At 39.9% G+C, this 21,998-nt stretch overlaps 1 protein-coding gene across 1 annotated transcript in view; it reads left to right on the forward strand.

The window, feature by feature from the left end:
• Positions 1-21,998, forward strand: part of adcy2a (adenylate cyclase 2a) — a gene marked incomplete at its 5' end in the record, with an annotated part of 286,803 nt that overhangs the window by 29,416 nt on the left and 235,389 nt on the right. The window contains one exon of the mRNA XM_079837559.1: positions 9,992-10,189. Within this exon, the coding sequence (XP_079693685.1) occupies positions 9,992-10,189 (198 nt within the window). The remainder of the gene's footprint in view (positions 1-9,991; positions 10,190-21,998) is intronic.

Genomic DNA, 21,998 nt, shown 5'->3' on the forward strand with positions numbered 1-21,998 from the left:
AGAAAGCCTTTCTATAAAACAAAACTCAATAAAAAAATCATGTCTGACCCCACTCCATGTCTCCAGGCAAATTGCGCGTCTTAGCCTACTGTATATCTTACTCATGCAGACGAAAGCTCCCGTGCATTTTTTCCTTTTCAACTTTCCTTTTTACCACTTCGTTATTTTGACTTGGAATTTCGTTTGTTGGAAATATGAACTGAATTTAGAAATGCTTTTGAAATTAAAAACTTTGGGTTTAATAAACAAAATCATTTTTTGAATGTAGACAGCGTTTAGAGTGGAATGCATGCAAAAGTGGAGTGCATGCAAATTAATCTGTTCCCTGAATCCAGAGACTTTGTTGTTATTGTGAGTTTATACAAATAAAAGTAGACCGTTTATATTTTATAATTATGTCTTGAACTTATCAGTATGGCTAAAAATGACAGAGTATTGTGAGTTGTTTCCTGTCATAAATGAAAAAATGCACGGGCGCTTTCGTCGGACAGAGGGTTAAAGAAATTTAGTTCCCTATTTAGTTTCATGGTTAGGCTATATGTTTTTATATATATATATATATATATATATATATATATATATATATATATATATATATATATATATATATATATATATATATATATATATATATGTTTATATATGCTCTTTGTTACCAATCTTTCGTTTGAAAGCCACGTGTCAGGGTTCTCCTCTGACAGCTCTGTATGTTTTGTCATTGTTTAATGTGTCTTTGTTTGTGTTGTGCATGAACACATGGCTCTGTCTTGGTTTGTGTTTGCCATGTGCTCCCTGTGTCCTGCCTCCTTGTTTCCTGTTACCACGCCCCCTTGTTTAGTCCTTGTCAAGTCCTCATTGATTAACTGATTGTGTGCTCACCTGTTCCTTGTCTGAGTGTGCTCACCCTTTCCTCGGCTGCGTTCGAAACCGCATACTCATTGAGTAGGTACTCATTTTCAATAAGTACTTACTTAACAAACTCTAAAAGAGTAGGTACTATATTGCCTGATCGCGTTAAGTATGAATGCGAGCCGCACTTTATGCGCCATGTTGACGTTATCATGTGACCTACGACGTTATCTCAAGCGCAACGACTTGAAAGATGAGCGACAGGTTTAATTAATCGATCTATAAATATCTTAATTTTGATTAAACTTGCTAATTTTGTGGTCTTGTTGAAGAAACAGCTGCCCATGTATCTTGGGATATTAACCCTTCTAATCTGACCAAGTTTTATCCTTACCAAAACCCAAAATCGTGATCTCTTGAATATGTTGTTCATCTTTATTTTATATGCAAAAAATTTCATCCACAAGCAAAATTGGCCTAAATCTCGTTTATATTTTCCTTTTTCTTGTTAAATGTAACTCCTGTTTCATTCCTCAAGCTTATGAAATAACATTTTTATTGCATTATGATGAATTATTCCAAGATATCTAACCTTGTTATTGTTTTTTTCTTTCTATATAATGTATGCAAACCCATGATATTTGTTTTGTTTTATCATTATGATTGGTAAAGATACAACCATGCAATTATAAAATAAAAGATATGAGTGACAGGTGCAGTAACAGCTCAAAGCATCAGTAACTCCACAGCCCGACCTGTGCGGTTTCCCTCAGTGTCTGCACAGAGATGTCTTTCAGCTGCTGAAGGATCTCACCTTTGGAGAAAACTGTTTATTTTATACTCGAAAAATGTAAGTATCACTATTAAAAATTAAGATTACCCCAGAATGAATTGCATTGCTAGCCCACTAAAACACTTACAATAATAATAACAAATGCTGACCAATACTTAATGATATTACTTTTTCTTTTTACTGAAAAGTATATTGTTTTAGTAAAACAAGCAAAATGCAACTTGTCATATGACATAGCGATGCATGAATACACACAAGACAAATGCAGCCGATGTGAATACCAATTTTCAGTCAAGCAATGAATAAATGCATGAGTTAATAAAATATTTTATTTACTGACAACAATAGGAAACATTAATTAATGAGTAAAAGAATGAATAAAAGTAAACATCACAAATGAATAAGTCACCAACACATGAAAACAAAGCTTTATTCAAACGTATTGTTCTAACAAACCATCACACATTTACAGGCGGTGAGCCTCACATCTGCTGCCATCTCAACACAGCTGTGCCAATTCTGTGGCTTTATGTTGATGAAGCAGTTGACCACCGTGAACACCTTCGCCTGTCCTAGCCGTCCCTCCTGTCCCTCCTGAACCCCACAACCTTGAAGCACGAGTGGGAGAACATGTGTGGGACAATCTCTGACTGCTGATGTCTGCTCCAAACATCCGTGTGCCTGCTCTCCATCAGCATGACTACTTAAAACGTTTTACAATTCATGTTGTCAGCATCCCATTTCTTGCCATATTTAATTAAATATTTTTACAATTACATGCTATTTGTATTGTAGCTTTATGACTTTTGTGGTGTAGTGGGCTAAACACTGAACTGATAAGCAGAAGGTTTCCTTGAGCAAGGCTCAACCACAGAAGCTCTGCAGCAAACGCACAGACATCAAGAATCAGAAAAGTGCTTAAATAACTCTTTTTGAAATTAAAATAAAATACAACTTAAGATTTAAATTGATGTTTTATTCATTTCTGTAGTATACTCAAAGCCTTTGATGACAGGCTTCCTTCATCACCCTCTCTCCAGTCTCCACCAGATAAACACACACGTGCTCTTCTGCCCCTGTAACATCAGACAACATTCACGTTACCTGGATCTTAAACAACACCTTGATGAAAGCATAAAAGTTGATGTGCTCAATACTACATTTAAATATTGAGGTAGTTGCTGATGTGTTAATGTTCCTCAATTCATCAACAGTACTAATGGACAAATAAAAAAGATAACTTATGTTTAGTTACTTTATGTAGATCTATTAACATTACTGACGTTCAAGTAAAGTAAGCAGTGTTGACCACAGTGAACTCTACATTGTAGCACACACACATCACTCTGATCAGATGTCTATTTCATGCTTTGATGTCATCTGCAATACTTAACGAAAATGTTCCAGTCAGATGTTAAATAAACATTTAGTAAGCATTTTTATATGGTTTATGTAAATCCACTTTGGAGACGTGTGTGTGTGTTACTGGAGCTCATACATAATAAAACGTGTTTTTACAGCACAATCACAACTATACTATACTGACTGTCGTCTTTGCAACTTCAACAATTCAATTGTTTACTCTACAGTAGTTCAACAAATGCGATTTTAACACAAGGAACCGTGATTTTGGTTTGTAATACTCACATTTGATTCGCTTTTCTCCGCCTGACGTATCCTTTCCTGTGGCCTCATGGGAAGGCAGGGATAGAAAAGTATCCGACGATGGGTGCTTCACAATCTGGGCGGAATCAGTAGGCCATCCGGGAACTTCTCGCCTACTCTTTTATGATTACTGAGGTTTCGAACATACTACTCCTTTCACGTACTGTTTTCGCCTACTATATAGTAGGTAAGTAGGCATATTCGAACGCAACATCAGTATACGCACGTCCGAATCTCATGTTCTCTGCTCCCTTTATAAAGTGTGTTCTTTCCCTCATGTGGTTGCTGGTTCGTTATACCTACGTTTGCTGTTATGCTAGTATTGCTAAGTGTTTGTGCTGCCTTTTGGTCTCGTCTTGTTTTCTGTGTCTCTAGTTCCTGTCCTGCAAGTAGAGCTTCCCTGGCAGCTTGCTCTCCTTGCCTAGCTGCAAGTTTGGTGAATTTCCTGATAAGACCTGACTGCATTGTCCTAGGATTCCTGCCTGGCCATCACTGGTATCCTCTGGTCTCTTGCTGCTCTGTCAGAACTGCTCTCCAGTCTACCACCTTCTGGAGCTAGTTATAGTGGCTGCTCTTCCTGCCTGTGATTGTGCTCCTAACCTTTGGACTGTGTTCACCTCATCACCATTTCTTGTCTTGTCAGCTGTTTTTCAATAAACCCCTGATCACTCATTCCTGCATTTGAGTCCTCTCTCATAGAACTGTGACACCACGTTTCTAGCATCTGTAAAACTGCATTCTACCATCTTAAAAATATATGGGCATTGCCATTCTATGGGCACTGCCATTGATACAGGCAGTGGAAGAGCCTATTTTATGCTGAGCTTGCTTCTGCTTTTCAAACATGGAAGTGTGACAAAGGCACATAGGCTATATTAATTCTCTAATGTGGATACAGACATATATACACAAATCACTATACAACACATGTCCTTATTAGGAGAAAATACATGTTGTTTTAACGTTATTGACATAATTGAGTGGAAAAAATTATTTGTATGTGGCAGCAATGCATCACCGTAATTAGGTTATCGTGTGTCGTGAGAATATTTAAAAGGGTTATGAATTGATTCATTCTTATCTTTTTTGAGGGTAGTGTTGTAGTACTCAAGACCAGTCTTGGTCTTAAGACCCTTTTTTGAAGGTCTTGGTCTTGTCTTGGTCTCTGACTTGGAGGACTCTGGATTTTATCTCAAGACCAGTTAAGACCACAACTGCAAGGATATCACTATGTCTGATTTAACATCATTAATGTGATTTGATGTAAAACTTACTGCTTAAAATGCAATCAATAACTTCTTTGTAATGTGATTTTCTTTTGTTACTGTGCTGCCGGGTTCAAAATCAATGCAGCATTGTCTCAAAAATGCCCAAAATTAAGATAAATGCCCACAAAATTCTGAGATTTCGTTTTTTTTTATATTTAACAAAGAATATAATTAAGCAATATCACAAGAGCAAGAGAACTGTTTTCATGAATATAATCTTGATTGCAAATGATATTGATTTATACAAACATTCAATAAACAAGAAGTTAATATAAATTTTTTTAATTTTTAACTGTGTCTTTGCTAATTCGGCAACTTTTCGTTATTAAATGCATCAGCTGCTTTGAACAAATCGGTTGAATAAAGGATTCCGTGACTGTTAAATAATGTTAATGTTTTAATGTTAAATTAATCTGAACATTATTTATGCAGGTGTAATTGTACCAATTCAGATGCAACTTCTGTGCCATGAATTTTATTGTTAGTGATTTGATTGGCAACAGCGCTATAGTGTCTTACTATTGTAATTGTATTATTCATTAAACATAAGTCATTTCTCAGACAGTAGATATGGATCTTTTAGATTAATTGAAGGACTGTTGGTCTGGTCTTGGTCTTGACTCTGTCACGCCCTGTCTTGGTCTTGTCTTGGTCTCAACCCCACAAAGTCTTGGTCTTGTCTTGGTCTCGGCACACACTGGTCTTGGTCTCGGTTTAGGTGGTCTTGACTACAACACTAATAAAGGGTCTATAACAAATTAGTTATATTAATATTTAATAATTATTCATAACTCATTATGATTATTCATTATGATTAATTATGAATATTTGAATCAGTTAAATAGATTAACTGATTCAATCTACAAGCTACATAGAACATTACAATAGTAATAGTTACATTAACTACATTAACATTACAATCATTCAATCAGTTCGTCCTAAGGACGTTCAGTATTGATTATTCATTGAATTCTTAGAAACGGATATTTTTCATGGCCACAGAAAAATAATTATTTCTTTGAATTTACCTAAGCGCCTAGAGCGCATAGCAAGATCAATCATTTAAGGGACAATATGTTTGGACCAACATATATTCTGCACAAACTTTAATAACTAAATCACGGAACAAGACTGTAACTAACAGTAGACATACATGACATACACAATTTATATACATGACAAGAGGTAAGGTTAAAGTGGATGGAGGGAAAGGTGTAAGAACAGATTGATGAAGTTATGCAGAAAGTCTAGAACCTTTGTGAAGAACCACCATTAATAAACTTCTTTGTCTGAACAAAGAGTTTACAGTTTTACTAACTACACAGCGATTTCTGTTTCGTACTTTACTTGCATTTAGCCTGAGCTGTAGAAGACCATCCGAGGTGTAATCGCAGGAGAAAGTTTGTGGGTTCCGTTCGATGGCTTTTACGCGGTGATCAAGTTCTTCTGCATTGAATGAAGAAGAAATGATGAGCTTGCGTGGTTGCTTCGAATCCATTGAGGATGAGAAAATTGCACATGGCGTGCAGAGTTTGGGCCTTCTGGTCCATGGCCTTGTGAGGCCTTTGGCTCGGTGTGGGTAGAGGCCTGCCATGTGGGCTGCCTGCGGGGCGGGAGCCCACAGACACAGCGTGTCGTGTCAATGAAGCAGAAGAAGAGAAAGGGAAGAATTTCAGATCTCTCCTTTTATAGCTTGGGGGTGGTCACACCCTCCTTGTGGTAGACTTGACCAATGAGATTGTTGGGATGTCCAAGCGGGAAAATCTCCTCTGGAGATTTATGGCCCTTTGTTTCAAACCGGATTCAATTGCAGAGGAAGATGCTGTTAAAGACTCTTGTAATACTAATATTATGCACAAGGATTGACATATCATATACCCCATCATTCAGATCTTTACATTTCAACTTCGTAGACACCAAACATGCCGTACACATGATTTTCGTTAACCATAGTATGCAATTCTGAAACCAATCCAACAGAGATTGAATAAACACATAGATTAAACCCTATAAAAACAAATCATGAGATGGATACATGTTTATATACAGGTGCTGGTCATATAATTTGAATATCATCAAAAAGTTGATTCATTTCACTAATTCCATTCAAAAAGTGAAACTTGTATATTATATTCATTCATTACACACAGACTGATATAATTCAAATGTTTATTTCTTTTAAACATATTCATTGGTGATTTTAACCGACAACAATGGAAAATCCCAAATTCAGTATCTCAGAAAATTAGAATATTGTGAAAAGGTTAAATATTGAAGACACCTGGTGCCACACTCTAATCAGTTAATTAACTCAAAACACCTGCAAAGGTCTTTAAATGGTCTCTCAGTCTAGTTCTGTAGGCTACACAATCATGGGGAAGACTGCTGACTTGACAGTTGTCCAAAAGACGAACATTGACACCTTGCACAAGGGGGGCAAGACATAAAAGGTCATTGCAAAAGAGGCACACATGAAAACAAAGCTTTATTCAAACGTATTGTTCTAACAAACCATCACACATTTACAGGCGGTGAGCCCCACATCTGCTGCCATCTCAACACAGCTGTGCCAATTCTGTGGCTTTATGTTGACAGAGCTCTGTGTCAAAGCACATTAATAGAGGTGAAGGGAAGGAAAAGATGTGGTAGATAAAAGTGTACAAGCAATAGGGATAACCGCACCCTGGAGAGGATTGTGAAACAAAACCCATTCAAAAATGTGGGGGAGATTCACAAAGAGTGGACTGCAGCTGGAGTCAGTGCTTCAAGAACCACTACACACAGACGTATGCAAGAAATGGGTTTCAGCTGTCGCATTCCTTGTGTGAAGCCACTCTTGAACAACAGACAGCGTCAGAAGCGTCTCGTCTGGGCTAAAGACAAAAAGGACTGGACTGCTGCTGAGTGGTCCAAAGTTATGTTCTCTGATGAAAGTCAATTTTGCATTTCCTTTGGAAATCAGGGTCCCAGAGTCTGGAGGAAGAGAGGAGAGGCACACAATCCACGTTGCTTGAGGTCCAGTGTAAAGTTTCCACAGTCAGTGATGGTTTGGGTTGCCATGTCATCTGCTGGTGTTGGTCCACTGTGTTTTCTGAGGTCCAAGGTCAACGCATGGAGATGCAGATTTCAACGCACTTTATGGAGATGCAGATTTCATTTTCCAACAGGACTTGGCACCTGCACACAGTGCCAAAGCAACCAAGGGACCATTTAAGGACCATGTTATCCCTGTTTTTAATTGGCCAGGAAACTCGCCTGACCTTGACCTTAACTTGTGAAGAGGAAGATGTGATATGCCAGACCCAACATTTGAGTTTGAATTTGAGATTTTCCTTAGTTGTCAGTTATAATCATCAAAATTAAAATAAATAAACATTTTAAATATATCAGTCTGAGTGTAACAGTGTAAAAAAGTCAACTTTTTTGATGATATTCTAATTATATGACAGCACCTGTATTTCTCAAGTGGTTATTTATAGGATATATGAGTTTAAGCTGGTGTATTAGAAATTTTCAGAAAGACTGAGTCTCAGCTCTCTGCATATTTCTCTCTCTGCAAATTCTTTCACGTCGTAAAACGTCTTATCTGATTGTTTGCAGGGCAACCGAGGATCCTTCTCTGTTGTGTTGGGGGAAAGTCAGTTACCAAGCACAAGCATTTAAAACATATTAGTTAATGTAACTGGCGATTATGTGTCTCATTTTGCCTCAATTGCTACAGGTCACTGTACTATAAACATACTGTAAATGTTGTTCACACCAAGGGCGATAACTATAGCGATAAAGTTCTAAAAGTAATTCTAAATATAAAACAATAGCAGAGTGCACACCACAACTATAACAATAATGACACAGAGGAATGATATTGTTAATATAGTTATAGTTGTTGTTATCTTTATAGTTATTGTTATTGGTGTGAACAGGCCTTTAGTTTCAAAACTCAAAACTTCCTTGTTCCTCAAAAAACTTTTATTAAAACCAAGCTGCCAAAACAACACATTTTCTATGTCTGGATTTTTAATGCGTAATGGAGATGAATACACAGACTGCCTGCACACAGATAAAAGCCTCATCATTGCCTCTTTAGCCCAGCCCACTCACGCTTTACATGGACAGACGGAATAACTGCTACAACAGGATCACTGGACTAAAAATAACATTACCTTCCAAAGGATCTTAATGTTAGGAAAGTGGTTATTTATTTTCAACTATGTGAAAGTCTCCGTAGAGCATTGTTTGTTTGTTAGGTTCATTTCACTGTGTGTTGGTGGATTCTTTGGTATGTTGCAACCAGTTGCAATACAATGCAAGCATTGCAAACAGAAACAAACTTTTACTGAAAGATATGGACCCGACAGTATTGCCGCAAGTTCATTCTAATCTGTGATTACTGATTGTTTTGATATTTAAGGACTTATGTACAGTCAGGCATTTTGTCACAAAACCGTTTATTTCTGTTTATGCAACAGTACATCAAGCCAGTGATTAAACAGTCAACATCACCCTGTTCCTCTTAGTAGCATGAAAATCATCTGTTATTTAAATTTTAAAGTCTATCAGTGACTTGAGTTCTGCACTAAATTTTGTTTTATAGTTACATTCCATGTGCAATGCAGGTTTTTTTTTTACATGGTCAAAGCTGTAACTTTTTAACACACCCCAAAGTATGGTTGAAGGCTAAATGTTTTTTTGTGTAACTTATGGTATGTATGGTTATGTTTGGCCTTTTTACATTTTTCTGGAAATTAAAAGAGTAAGACTGTTAATGCAACTCCATTGACATTTCCGTTAAGACAATCCACAATCTTAAAGAAGAGCACTTAAAGAAGATTTGCAGTCTTGCTGTCATAACAATGGTACAAGTGTATTTATCTTTCAATCCAGGGTGCAATTTAAGTTATGAAAATAATTCTAAAACATGTGTACATCACTAATGTTTTTCATACACAAGGTGTATGTTTAGATGTACATTTCAGTGTCAAACCATACAGTCAAACCAAAAATAATTCAGACACAATATATAATTTTTTAGTATGGTAGTCAATGGTTGCTCTATCTGCTTGGTTACAAACATTCTTCAAAATATCTTCTTTTGTGTTCAGCAGAACAAAGAAACTCATACAGGTTTGTAACAACTTGAGGGTGAGTAAATGATGACAGAATTTTCATTTTTGGGTGAACTATCCCTTTAATAGTAACTGGGGCACTGTGTAACCTATAGAGGAACCAAATTAACTAGCAAAGTTCACTGAAAGGTCACTGCTCAGTCCCTCGATTTGACAGCAGAATCTGTGGGGTGTGGGGTTGATAGGCAGCCTCTAGTTTATCTGATAGACTATTATCTAGTGGCTGTCATGCAGGTGCAGTTGGAAGGCACAGTTAAAGGTCTTTTTGTAACACTGCAATCTCTCTGCAGGATATCGAGGATCACATCGCCTTTGTAATCACTGTCCCCACTGCGCTGGCTATTTTCCTCACTATCTTTGTTCTGGTCTGCATCGAGTCCGTCTTCAAGAAGCTGCTCCATGTTTTCTCCTTGGTGATCTGGGCCTGCCTGGTTGCCATGGGTTACCTCTTTATGTTTTTTGGAGGAATCATCTGTCCCTGGGATCAGGTAAGACAACTGCATTATCTGCACCCTAAGGTTGTTTTCATTCATGGGCCTACCTGATATATCTCAGATGGTGTATTATTGAGAACCAGCGGAAAAAAGTAACATGAGAGTGACTGGAGGGAGAAAAACACAATGCTTTAGTCAAAAGGAAAAGGTGGACGTGTACCTGGTGTATAGGGCAGACGCAAGAGAGCAAATTAAATTCTGGTTCAGAGTCACCTTTACTAGACAATTTAGCTTTTGTCAAGTCAGCTGCTTACCTGTGATGCATAGGAATTATTAGAAAGATAAAAAGAAAATATTTCAGTGGATAACAGGAAAAAACTTTTTTTTTTTTTTTACAAAGGTCTATACATAATTTTTTTGGGCAAAATTTCATTTCAGCGATACTATTTCACCTCTAATACCAACTTGCATGCATTTGACTGCAGCTTATTCTGTACCCTGAAACTCTTCTGTTATATTGGCAAGTCAGTGGCAAGAAATGCCATGTCAAAATCTTTTATTTATTTACTTACTTATTGAATATATTCTACTGTGTCATATCAGTTTTTGGCCTTTAAAAGCAATTACAACCCATTTTTCTATTATCTTCTCTGAATTGTGACCATGTCAAAAATTTTCAATTGCATGACGGAATTGAACCCTATATTGTACCCCATATTATGTCAAAGGTCTATATTTTTTACTTGACTCACAACTTAAAGACTTCTAATATAAAATGTAAATTATACAGCTTTCTCCTCCCTTTCTAATGATGATTATATAAAGTTTATGTGTGCTACTCCCATGGCAACTGAGCCACCCGCATGTTTGACCTGCATGTCCAGTGAGGATAATTGCGTTCAACATTAATCAAAATGCTGCAAATGTGTGATTAGACCTGGGAATTCAGATAGTAATCAGAAGTCTGCCCTAGCTATTATGAACTTTTCTATTAAGGATGAACAATTTACTGCTCAAGGAAATACTTGCCAGTTTGTCAAGTAAAATTAAACAAAAAATTATTAAATGGAGAATTTAAGAAGCTAATGACTTAAAATAAGACCCAGTGTTTGTCACTGACATATTGTATCTCTGGAGTGGTCGGCATATGGTGAAAGACAAACAAGGCTGATACGTGTAGGGAGGGATGACTTCCTGTGTTAGTCAATATCTCAGCTTGGTTCCAGATTAAGGGCTAATATGGCAGTTCTCAATACATACACCCCATGCAAATTCACTAAACAGCAACTGCACCAGAAAAAAATATTTTAGCAAATATGTACCACTTGCAATTCAGCTTAACTAGCTGCTGAATACTGACATGTGCTGTGCCATGAACATTTTATGGAAATTAAGCAAGGAGTAGTTCACTTTAAAATGAAAATAAAAAATGAAAATTAAAAATTAAAATTAAAATTAAAAATGAAAATGAAAATGAAAATGAAAATGAAAATGAAAATGAAAATGAAAATGAAAATGAAAATGAAAATTTAAAAATTTTATTTTATCTAGTTATTCACAAAACTCACAGCTTTTTGGCTGTCACAATTCATGTGGCTATTACTGCCTGTGGAATTTTTTTATTGATCATTGCAGCAGTAATTTATTGAATTGATGGAGAACAGCATTATAACTGGGCATATATCCCAAAACACAATGCAGACAAGCACGCTTTCAGCATTTTAAAGAGTTGACACAGGTACCAGCAGTGGAGTGACACTGTGTAGTGTAGTGTAGTGGTCTGCTGCATCCTGCACAACCTATAACTTTGATAACTTTGATAGAAAGGTATAAAATGGATTACAATCAACCAATCAGTTGTTAAAGGTCCCATGGCATGGCATTTTTCTACTATTTTATAAATGTTTCCTGAGGTGTACTTATATTGTTAGTATGATTTTTACATCAAAATTTTTTATATAATTTAGAAATAAAAGGCATTTTTTCTATACTGTTATTACTCTGGCTTAATGCCCTGTTTCAAGGGGCATTTCTGCTGTGAGACTTCAGTGAAAACGCCCACTGTTGTGATTGGCTGACATCTTTGCATTTGAAATGAGTGTTAGATTATGTTGCGGAGGGGGGAATGGTTTAGCGAGGTACTGCACGCACTGCATGCATGAGAGAGAGAGACTGACTGGGCACTCGTGAACCACGGAGAGCTGGAGGAAGTTTTATTGTACTGAGTTGATGAGAGCGCTGTGCTGTTAGGGCAAGCTTATTTGTAGCTGAGAGTTCTGAATAAACAGTCCCAGTCACGTTGACTCTGTCTTCTTCCACCTTATTCTACAAACTTTGTAACACATGTAATGTACTATTACAGCCGTCGAGATGAACGAATCGTCAAAGTGTGGATTATAGCATTATTTAATGATCCATTCCTATCACATGAAAGGCTGCAGTGATGAGCATTGAGTAGATAGGCAGTCTGTTGATCGCGCGTGAATGCAGTGATCTCGTCATTGCAACGCGTTTTCTCTCACAAAATGCTTTCACCACAACTAACAGCAAACACGACGTCGATATGAATACAGTAAGAGCTTCGCTGTGCTGCATAACAGCATCATTCAATGTAACGGCAGTTTGGCCAAGTGTGCAGATACACTCGCAATGTGTGATTGACAGATCCGAACATTATAAAGAGTGTTCTTTGATCGCTCTCTGTAGTTTAATCACTTAAATAACGGATTTGTTTCATGCTACTAACAGAAACGATCGTTTTAGTCACTGGCTTGATTCACTGATGCAATACGCTTAGGGCATCAAGACGGCGATCATTAAATGATCTAGAAAGAAAGTCTGAGTGAACTTGAATGATTAGCTACACATCAGAAATCACTGATCACAGATCAGGCATTAATGAACACTTTTACTCACTGTTTGTGGTGGTGCTGTCGAATCCATTTCATAAAGTCTGTTTGTAAAGCCTGTGCTGACATAAACTGAATCCATTTTCTCCGAGTGCTCTGGGCGGGCAAAACAGAGGAAGGGGAGGTAACCTTTCCTGGTATGACGCCATAACAGGAAAATTCAAGATCAGCTCGTCTGAGCTGTCATTTTCTCAAAGGCAGAGAAAGACAGCCAGAACTCGGTTTACACCAATCAAAATTTCTAGCCACTTGGGGACCATATACAGGCTCATATTAATGTAAAAAAAACCCCATAAAATGAAATTTTCATGCCATGGGACCTTTAAGTTTAAGTACACAATTAGATAATACCCATTTAGTTCAACCAATTACCAAGCAATGCTTAATTTACTTCAGTCTGTGCACTGTATAAAAAAATCAGGTCTCCAATTGAACATTTTCTAGTGACTGATTACATTTAATTTTTTTAGTTGGCCAAATTGAATTTCTGTGAATTAAATTGCATCAAGACACAGAAATTCAATTTGGCCAACTGAAAAATTTAGATGTGATTGGGCACTAGAAAATTTTCAATTGGAGACCTGAATTTTTTTTACAGTGTGGTGTAAAAGGTCGCATTAGCAATTCAAGGAAAAACACTTAAGCAAAACATGGTCAAAACATGATATCCTCATGTGTCCTGAACCCACTAGTAAAAAAAATATATCTGGTGTCTGAATCATTTTTAGTTTGACTGTAGATGCGAGGTGAAGAAATATGATACCCACACATTGATCTGGGACATGTTTGCGTTCACACAGAAGGCAATTTTCTGGGATCAACGCTCTGTGTGAAAGCGGCTTAAGACAAAGAGTAATAAAACATGATGTGAAAAGTCAATGTATTGCATATTTTCAGCTATTTGTTGGAAAACAGAAATTGACCATATACTCTACATTCATTATAGTACCAGTGTCTATTATTTAAAAAAATATATAATCAAATTACTAATGATGTGGAATTCTCTAGGGTTGTTTATGACAAATAACTCTTCGGTTACTTACGTAACCTCGGTTCCCTGAGAAGAGGGAACGAGTATTGCGTTTTGCTAAACGCTAGGGGAATTTCCTTTCCTCGAGATTTTGAAGCAAATTTTTATCCTAAAAATACCATGTAAAACGCAGTGCAGCTGCACAGCTCTCAGCAGGAAGCAGCTGCGCACTGATTGGCTGTGTTGCTGCAACTGCAGGAACCTATGGCGAGACCTCTGGGCGGGAAGGACCAATCAGGTCCCTCTAATATTCCCGCCACAGGGGGGGACCAGAATTTGCATAGCCAAGGGTATAAAGAGACCCTGTCTCGTCAGGTTCGTCAGGTTAATCGACTGAAGCGACTCCCTGAGCAAGCTTTCAGAGCCATTAAGCGAGCACAGCGTTTTGCATTGGGTCCACTAGCGTTTAGCAAAACGCAATTCTCGTTCCCTCTTCTCAGGGAACTGAGGTTACGTAAGTAACCGAAGCGTTCCCTTTCGAGAGTACTCTCGTATTGCGTTTTGCTAAACGCTAGGGGACCCAATGCAAAACGCTGTGCTCGCTTAACGGCTCTGAAAGCCTGGAGACATCATACCCAGGCCGACCTAAGTGGGCCCGTAAATATGATATTCATAGAAGTCCCCAATATGAGCCAGACCTGAGTCGGGCTATTTAATGAGAATAACACACAAGATATATATATATGTATAGACCAGACATAGTCGGGCCAATACGAATATTGAATGACCAGACAAGTCGATGTCATGTAAGGAATGTGCTTATGAACTATACAAATACTTAACCCAGACCGGACTGTCGGGCCATAAGGGGTTAATATGTATTACACAGCGAGAAGCTGTGAGGCTGTAAGGCTGGGACATCCAAATTATAAAACCTGATAAAAGTGGACGGGGAGGCCCAGCTTACCCACAGATATCATCCAGTGAAATGCCAGTAGACCAAGCCCATGACGAGGCCATGCCTCTAGTAGAATGGGCTTTGATGCCTATAGGGCAGCTGAGATCTTTGGACTCATAAGCCAGAGTCTGAGGACTGGCGCCGCCGAGGCCATGAGACCCAACATCCTCTGAAAGTGTTTGAGAGGAGTGCATGCACCGGACCTGAGGGAAATCGCTCGGTTCCGAACAGAGAGCGCACGCTGTGACGTCAGTCGCGCGTTCATCTGTAATGAGTCTATCACTGTTCCCAGAAATGAAACGTTCTGTGTGGGAGACAATGAGCTCTTTGCCACATTGATTCTGAGGCCCAAGCATTTCAAATGGTTGAGAAGCCAAGATCTGTGGTTTAATAACTGTATCTCTGACTGAGCTATTATGAGCCAGTTGTCGAGATAGTTGAGAATTCTCATTCCCCGAAGCCTCAGCGGGGTTAGCGCCGCTTCCATGCACTTTGTAAAAGTGCGGGGAGCCAGAGATAGTCCAAAGGGTAGCACCCTGTATTGGTAAACTTTCCCCTCGAAGGCGAATCTCAAGAATGGCCTGTGATGAGGGGCTATTTGTATGTGGAAATAGGCATCCTCTAGATCTACAGTGAAGAACCAATCTCCCGGGCGAATGTGCGCGAGGATTTGTTTCATTTTCCACATTTTGAACGGGCGCTTCATAAGGGCCTTGTTCAGATGTCTGAGATCAAGAATGGGCCTGAGACCACCGTCCTTTTTCGGTACAAGGAAGTAACGACTGTAAAAGCCTGACTCGCTTTGTGAGGGGTGTATGGCTTCCACCGCCCCTTTCATTAACAGTTTCGATATTTCGGTTCGAAGCACGTGACTGGTGTTGCTTCTCACCGTTGTCTCTACCATGGCGCGAAAGCGAGCAAACTGCGAGCAAACTGTAGCGAGTAACCTTGTTCTATTATGTTCAACACCCATTTTGAAATGCCGGGAATGGCCTGCCAGGCCTCTGCCTTCAAAGCCAGGGGCTGAATTAATTTGTGGGGCGAGTCGCTGAGTAACAGGGACTCTGTGGCCCGATAATGTTGCGTTAAAGTGGTGCTTATCAGAGCGCGTTTGTTCACGGGCTCTTTGACTGCGAGAGAATTGTTTCCCGCCACCTGAGTGCAGGAGGCCGGGGGACATAGAATATTGGTGCTTGTGTACAGGCGAGTGCGTTTGTGCACGGGCTCATGATTGTGGGAATAATGTTTCCAGCCACCTGAGTGCATGCTTTAATGCTAGCACACTGCCTACAGAGAAAAAACCCTTTTTGTGATTCATATAGGTCGCCGTGAAAACGGCTTTTGTGAACAGGTGAGTGCGTTTGTTTGCGGGCTCGTTGGCTGTGTATGTAATGTGCCCAGCCACCTGGTTGAAGGGAGCTGGGGAACGTTTTGGAAGAGAGCGAGGTGGTAAACCGGCCGAAGCGGGTATTATCCACCTTCTCTTTGTGCCTCTGGCTAGGACGGCTTCGGCGGCTCGGTTTCGACACATTGCTGGGTCGGGGACCTCGAAGCTCCGGCGGTCTGCTGCGGCTCGTAGAGCGGGAACGATGACCAGGCTTAGAAGCCGTGTGAGGCTGGGGAGCTGGTGGCGCTGCCTTAGTGGGCTGGGCTGGTCCAGCCTTGGCGTGACGGCTAACGGAGGAGCTGGAACGCTGGGGCAGGAAATGTCACATTGCCTGTGAGGCCTTTTGCACCTCAGTGAAGCGTTCTGTTAACCCAACCACAAAGGAACCGAATAATCCTGAAGGTGACATGGGCGCGTCCAGGAAAGCGGTCTTGTCTGAGTCTTTCATCTCGGTTAAGTTGAGCCACAAATGGCGCTCCACCTCCGTCAAGTTGGCCATGCATCTGCCAATTGCCTGATTATTGGCCTTGGTCACACGCAGGGCCAGGTTAGTGGCACCGCGCAGGTCCTTCAGGGCCTCGGTATCAGGGACAGACTCATCCAGGGAACGGAGGAGTTTGGCCTGGAAGACCTGAAGCACCGCCATAGAGTGTAGCGCTGAGGCAGCCTGGCCGGCGGAGGCGTATAATCAACCGGCGAGGCTGGAAGTAGTGCGGCAGGCTACTTGATATCCTTTTTCCTGAGCGCCATCGACCACCGAGAGCGCGGGAGAAAAAGAGGATTTTGCGCGAGATGAAAATGGCGCCTTCCACGACTTGGATAGTTCCTCGTGGACTTCTGGAAAGAAGGGAGCGGGTTTTTGAGTGGGCGGGTGGCGGCGGTACTCGAAAAACCACTCGTCCAGCCTGCTTCTCGTGGGCTCCTGGGGTTGAGACCAATCAATACCGAGGTCGTCCACGGCCTTAGTGAGCAGGCGCATAAGCTCAGCGTCAACTGAGGTTTTATGCCGCCCGTGGCAGTCCGCGTCGAAGTAGCGTGCTCCGAGACGGTGTCCGACCACCCGCTTTCAGATGCAGCAAGCGAAAGGCTGTCATCCTCCTCCTCTTCCGGTCCGCCGAAGGAAACAGTAGCAGCCGCCAGACGAGGGGAGCTGTGCTGTTCCTCGGCAAATATGACAGGCGATGGCAAGTCACGCGTGGAAAAGGCCGGCGTGTGCTCGTCAGAGCGCTCCGGGGGCCTCTGGTTGCGGCGTTTCTTCTTACGTGGCTCGAGAGGCTGAGTGCAAGGGACAGGATTCTGATCGAAACTGGCGAGCCGAGCCCGAAGGGTCTGCAGCGCCATTTCGTCGCACTCCGGGCAGCCGCCCTGGTTGAGTGCGGCCTGTGCGTGGTCTCGTCCGAGACATGAGATGCAGATGATGTGCCGATCCTCGTCCGGGAGAAAGCCTCTACACGAGGCTGTGGCGGGAATATTAGAGGGACCTGATTGGTCTTTCCCGCCCAGCGGTCTCGCCATAGGTAGCTGCCAATCAGCGCGCAGCTGCTTCCTGCTGAGAGATGTGCAGCTGCACTGTGTTTTACATGGTATTTTTAGCATAAAAATTTGCTTCAAAATCTCGAGGAAAGGAAATACCCCTAGCGTTTAGCAAAACGCAATACGAGAGTACTCTCGAAAGGGAACTAGCCTCACCATGTGCATTTTCATGTCTCTGAATATATCTAGTGTGGAGTGTCATTGTTCTTGATCATGTCTATGTTGAGCAAGAAACACTTTTGTTATTATACAAGCTTTATTTTTAAAATGTTCAAAAATGTATAAAAAATTATTGTATTATTATTGTATTGATAAATTAAAAATTTTCAAAATGTAAATTGAAGTGTTTAATTTTTGTAAACCAGCTCCATATGGAATGGAAAAAATAATTTCCAAAAGAGCTTTCCCAAGTACTCCCCTCTATCTGCTTTTGTTCAGTCGCCCTTAAACTAATGGAATCGGCTGAGCCAATGTTGCTGTAACTTGTTTGTTGCTATGCAAATCTTGGCATCTAAAACAAATGCATCCAACAATGCGTTTTTTCTGACCTCTGTGTTTAATGCCCTGTACATGGAGGTGAGAGCGATGTGGTTACAATGAACTCCAGTTTCAGCTCTCAAAGGTGTTTTTAGCGCTTCAATGGGCAGCTCTCTTAAAGACTAAACTTCTTCTCAGCCACATACTGCTGCAATTGCTCTGTGGCCCCCTGATCTTTAGCACCATTAAAAGTTCTGCTCTCTGGGATAGTCTGCAGCAGCACAGTGAACTGTAAAAACTACGAGCACACATTTTCTGCGATCTCTTGGCACAACAGCCCAGTGCCAGCTGCTGTTTTATGCACCTCAGTGATAGTTGAAAGCAGTGGAAACCAGACACTGTTTCTGCACATAATGGCTCCTCCCAGGTGTCAGGTCACAGCAGTGCACACATTTTTGATAATTACACCTGAAATTGCATTTGAAATGCCAAGTGGAAACATGGATCTATTAGAGCACTTTCTTTTTTCTAAGCTCCCTCTTAAGTCAGATATGGAGAAGACAGGTCACTGAAAGGACTTCCCTCTTGCTCAATTAAAATAACTGCCACTAATGTTTGGCAACTGTGGTGTTAATGTTGCAGAGGGCATTTAATTTCCCTGAGAAATAAATTCCCTGACAAGCCAAAAGGCAGGTCATTAATTAGGCTCCTTTGTAGGGAGGTGACAATGAAAAACAACAATTAAAAGGTTGCATCTGAATGTACATTATATTTCATTTAGATTACAAAGCTCATTAAGATGCTTAGATGCTCTCTCTGCTGTTTCAAAACAGGCAATTGTTGTTAGCCTATGATCCTAGGCTGAGATTGTCAGAGTTGTAGAAGGGATGAGGCGAGGACTCAAAGATGCAGAAATAATGGGCTTCTTAATGATAATAACAAAATAAAACAAGACAAAACAAAACAAACAACCCCGAAGGGGAAAAACTGACTTGACTTGAGCAGGGAAACATGAGGTAAATACGACGACGATTCCGCACTGGACTGCAAACACAAGGAGATTAAATAGGGAACAAACAAAAGAGGGTAACGAGGGAAGACAGGTGGGGCAAATGAACCAATAATCAGGAAACAAGGTGGGCGGGGTTAGACAATAGACATGAGCACATGGCACAAAGAAACACTTGACAAGACGTGCTCACACCAAACGTGACATGAACATGCAGCTAATGAAAACTCATCAGCTGCATGTTCACACAAAACTTGACAACATGAAAGCACGCAGCCAGTGAAAAACACCAACCACGTGCTACACAACATAAGACAAAACATAACATGAAAGCACACGGCCGATGTGCTACACAGAACACAACACACAGACAGAAGAGCACACGCTGACATGACAAGACAGAGCGCACAAGAACGAGTGAATGCTCATTCTGTGCGCTCGAGACAAAACAAACACGCGGAGCATGAATGTCCGAATCCCAACACAAAACTGAAACCCAAACTACACCGAAGTGCTGGGATCCGAACACCACGCCCGCACACAAAACACAAGGACAGAAGAGCACGCAGCTCGAGCATGCTCAGAGCTGCGCGCTCACACAAGACAAGACAAACAATACAGGAGTGTCAGGGCTCTGTCACAAAACCATGAATAAACTAGACCGAAGTGACAGAACCCTGACAGAGATGCATGTCATTTCCCAGTGACATTACTGAACAAAGATGTTATTAAGTCCCATGAAATGCCTCGATGAGCTCAGGTTTCTTTCATGTATTTACATATTTTCTATCGGAACAGAAAGTTGCAGAGGAATACTTCAAAGGTTTTTTAAAGCTTATAGTCTTTGATTACACAAACATTTGGACATCCTCATTGCGAGATGCATCATCAAATATTTTTGCTCTGATTTTGTAGTATATGGCTTTAATTAATTTCATTTGGTCATCTTTTAGGAGTAGCTTACACTACAGTAGCATAAAGATAGCACTAAAGCTAACAGACATGGACTGAAATCCATACAACTCCATTATTAATTGTTTGGTGCCTTTAAAAGCTTTGGCACGTTTCTGCTGTTGTTGTGCGTATCCCCTTCAATATGTGAAATATGTTCCTGTGGTTATGGGTTTTGAATATTGCAAAAAACAGAAATCTTTTTAATAATTGCTAAGACAATTTTACACTAAAGCCCTATTCAGACGTTTACATTTTTTTCACATCTGGACTTCTGTAAAAATACATTTGCATGGCACCTCAGTGATAAAACTACATTCGGATGGCTATTTATTTACGGTGGAGAAGCGAGTTTTTTGATCCTACAATCCCGGAAACTAAAATGTCATATGCTTTGACTAATAAGAATAATCATATTTAATTTAATAATAAGAAAATAATATCCTATTTATTATTTGATTATTTAAATCTCTTGTTTAATAAAAGGAAGATAGAAGTGGTATAGTTGAAATGTTTTTTTGTCTTGCATTTTATCTCAAAATGTGTCATTTTGAAAATGTGGAAATTAGCGGAAATAAGTTATTGTAGCCTTTTATTTACACGAGGTAAACATAAAGCCGCTTGGTTTATATTTTTAATGTATATAATTGAATGTAATATTTTAAAAACAAATGTGTTGCTGCCACAATAACGGCCCGTTTCAAATGTTCACGTGCTTTTCTTCTCTTTCTCCTTTTAGTTCTTAACAGCTCCCACTCGCTAAAGGGTGGAGCAGTGATGAAATATTGCTCTTGTAAATACTTTCCAGCATTTCAGTAATAAAAGAGGAAATGTTTTAAATGCATGTGAAGCGCAGTGGTCCAAAAGGATTTAAACTGTGAACTTTGAATTGGACTCTTTATATAAACTCAGAGATTCGGACAGCAATTCAATTACCACCAGTGTTGTGCAAGTTACTTCCAAATTGTAATACATTATAGATTACTTGTTACTGTTATTTAAAAGTAATTCTTTACCTTACAATATTACTGTCTCAGAATTGTAATGCGTTACATTACTCCTGTATTACTGTTGGGTTACTTTCACCAAAATAACTACAGAAGTAAAACTTAACATTCTAAAATGACAATGTACTACCAAGCATTTTACAGGTTGCATTTGACTGCATTTGCATTTGACTATTACGTTCTTCTTGTCCTTATATCTGACAAACTCGAAGTAATGCGCATACGTCCATCTCGCGAATGTACAGTCGTCTTCTCCCATCTTCATTCATTAAGCCTTGTTTATACTCCGCTGACTGCGTGCGCGCCTAATCCGTTTGGGGATGTGTTTACTCGACGCGCTCGCCGCCGTTGTGCTATTCCTTGAAACGACAGAGCCTTTAAGCCTTCTTTATTTACAAACTTGGACACCACATGCGGCTATTGAATGACCACGAACAAGTTATAACTTACTTGCATTTTTCATTCGTTAATGTCTCGAGGTCTTGCTGTTTTTTGTTTGTTTTTTCCCCCTTTTTTTAACAATTAAATTTTGGGCTAAAAGTGTGTTGTAATGCAAGCGTTACTGAACATGTACCAAGTAAAATATTACTGAAAATGTATTAGTAATGCCTTACACTACTGCGTTACAGCACAATGTAATATGTTACTGTAATGCATTACTT

The sequence above is a fragment of the Gobio gobio genome (assembly GCF_949357685.1).
Source record: "Gobio gobio genome assembly, chromosome: 15".
In the NCBI taxonomy this organism is placed as follows: Eukaryota; Metazoa; Chordata; class Actinopteri; order Cypriniformes; family Gobionidae; genus Gobio; species Gobio gobio.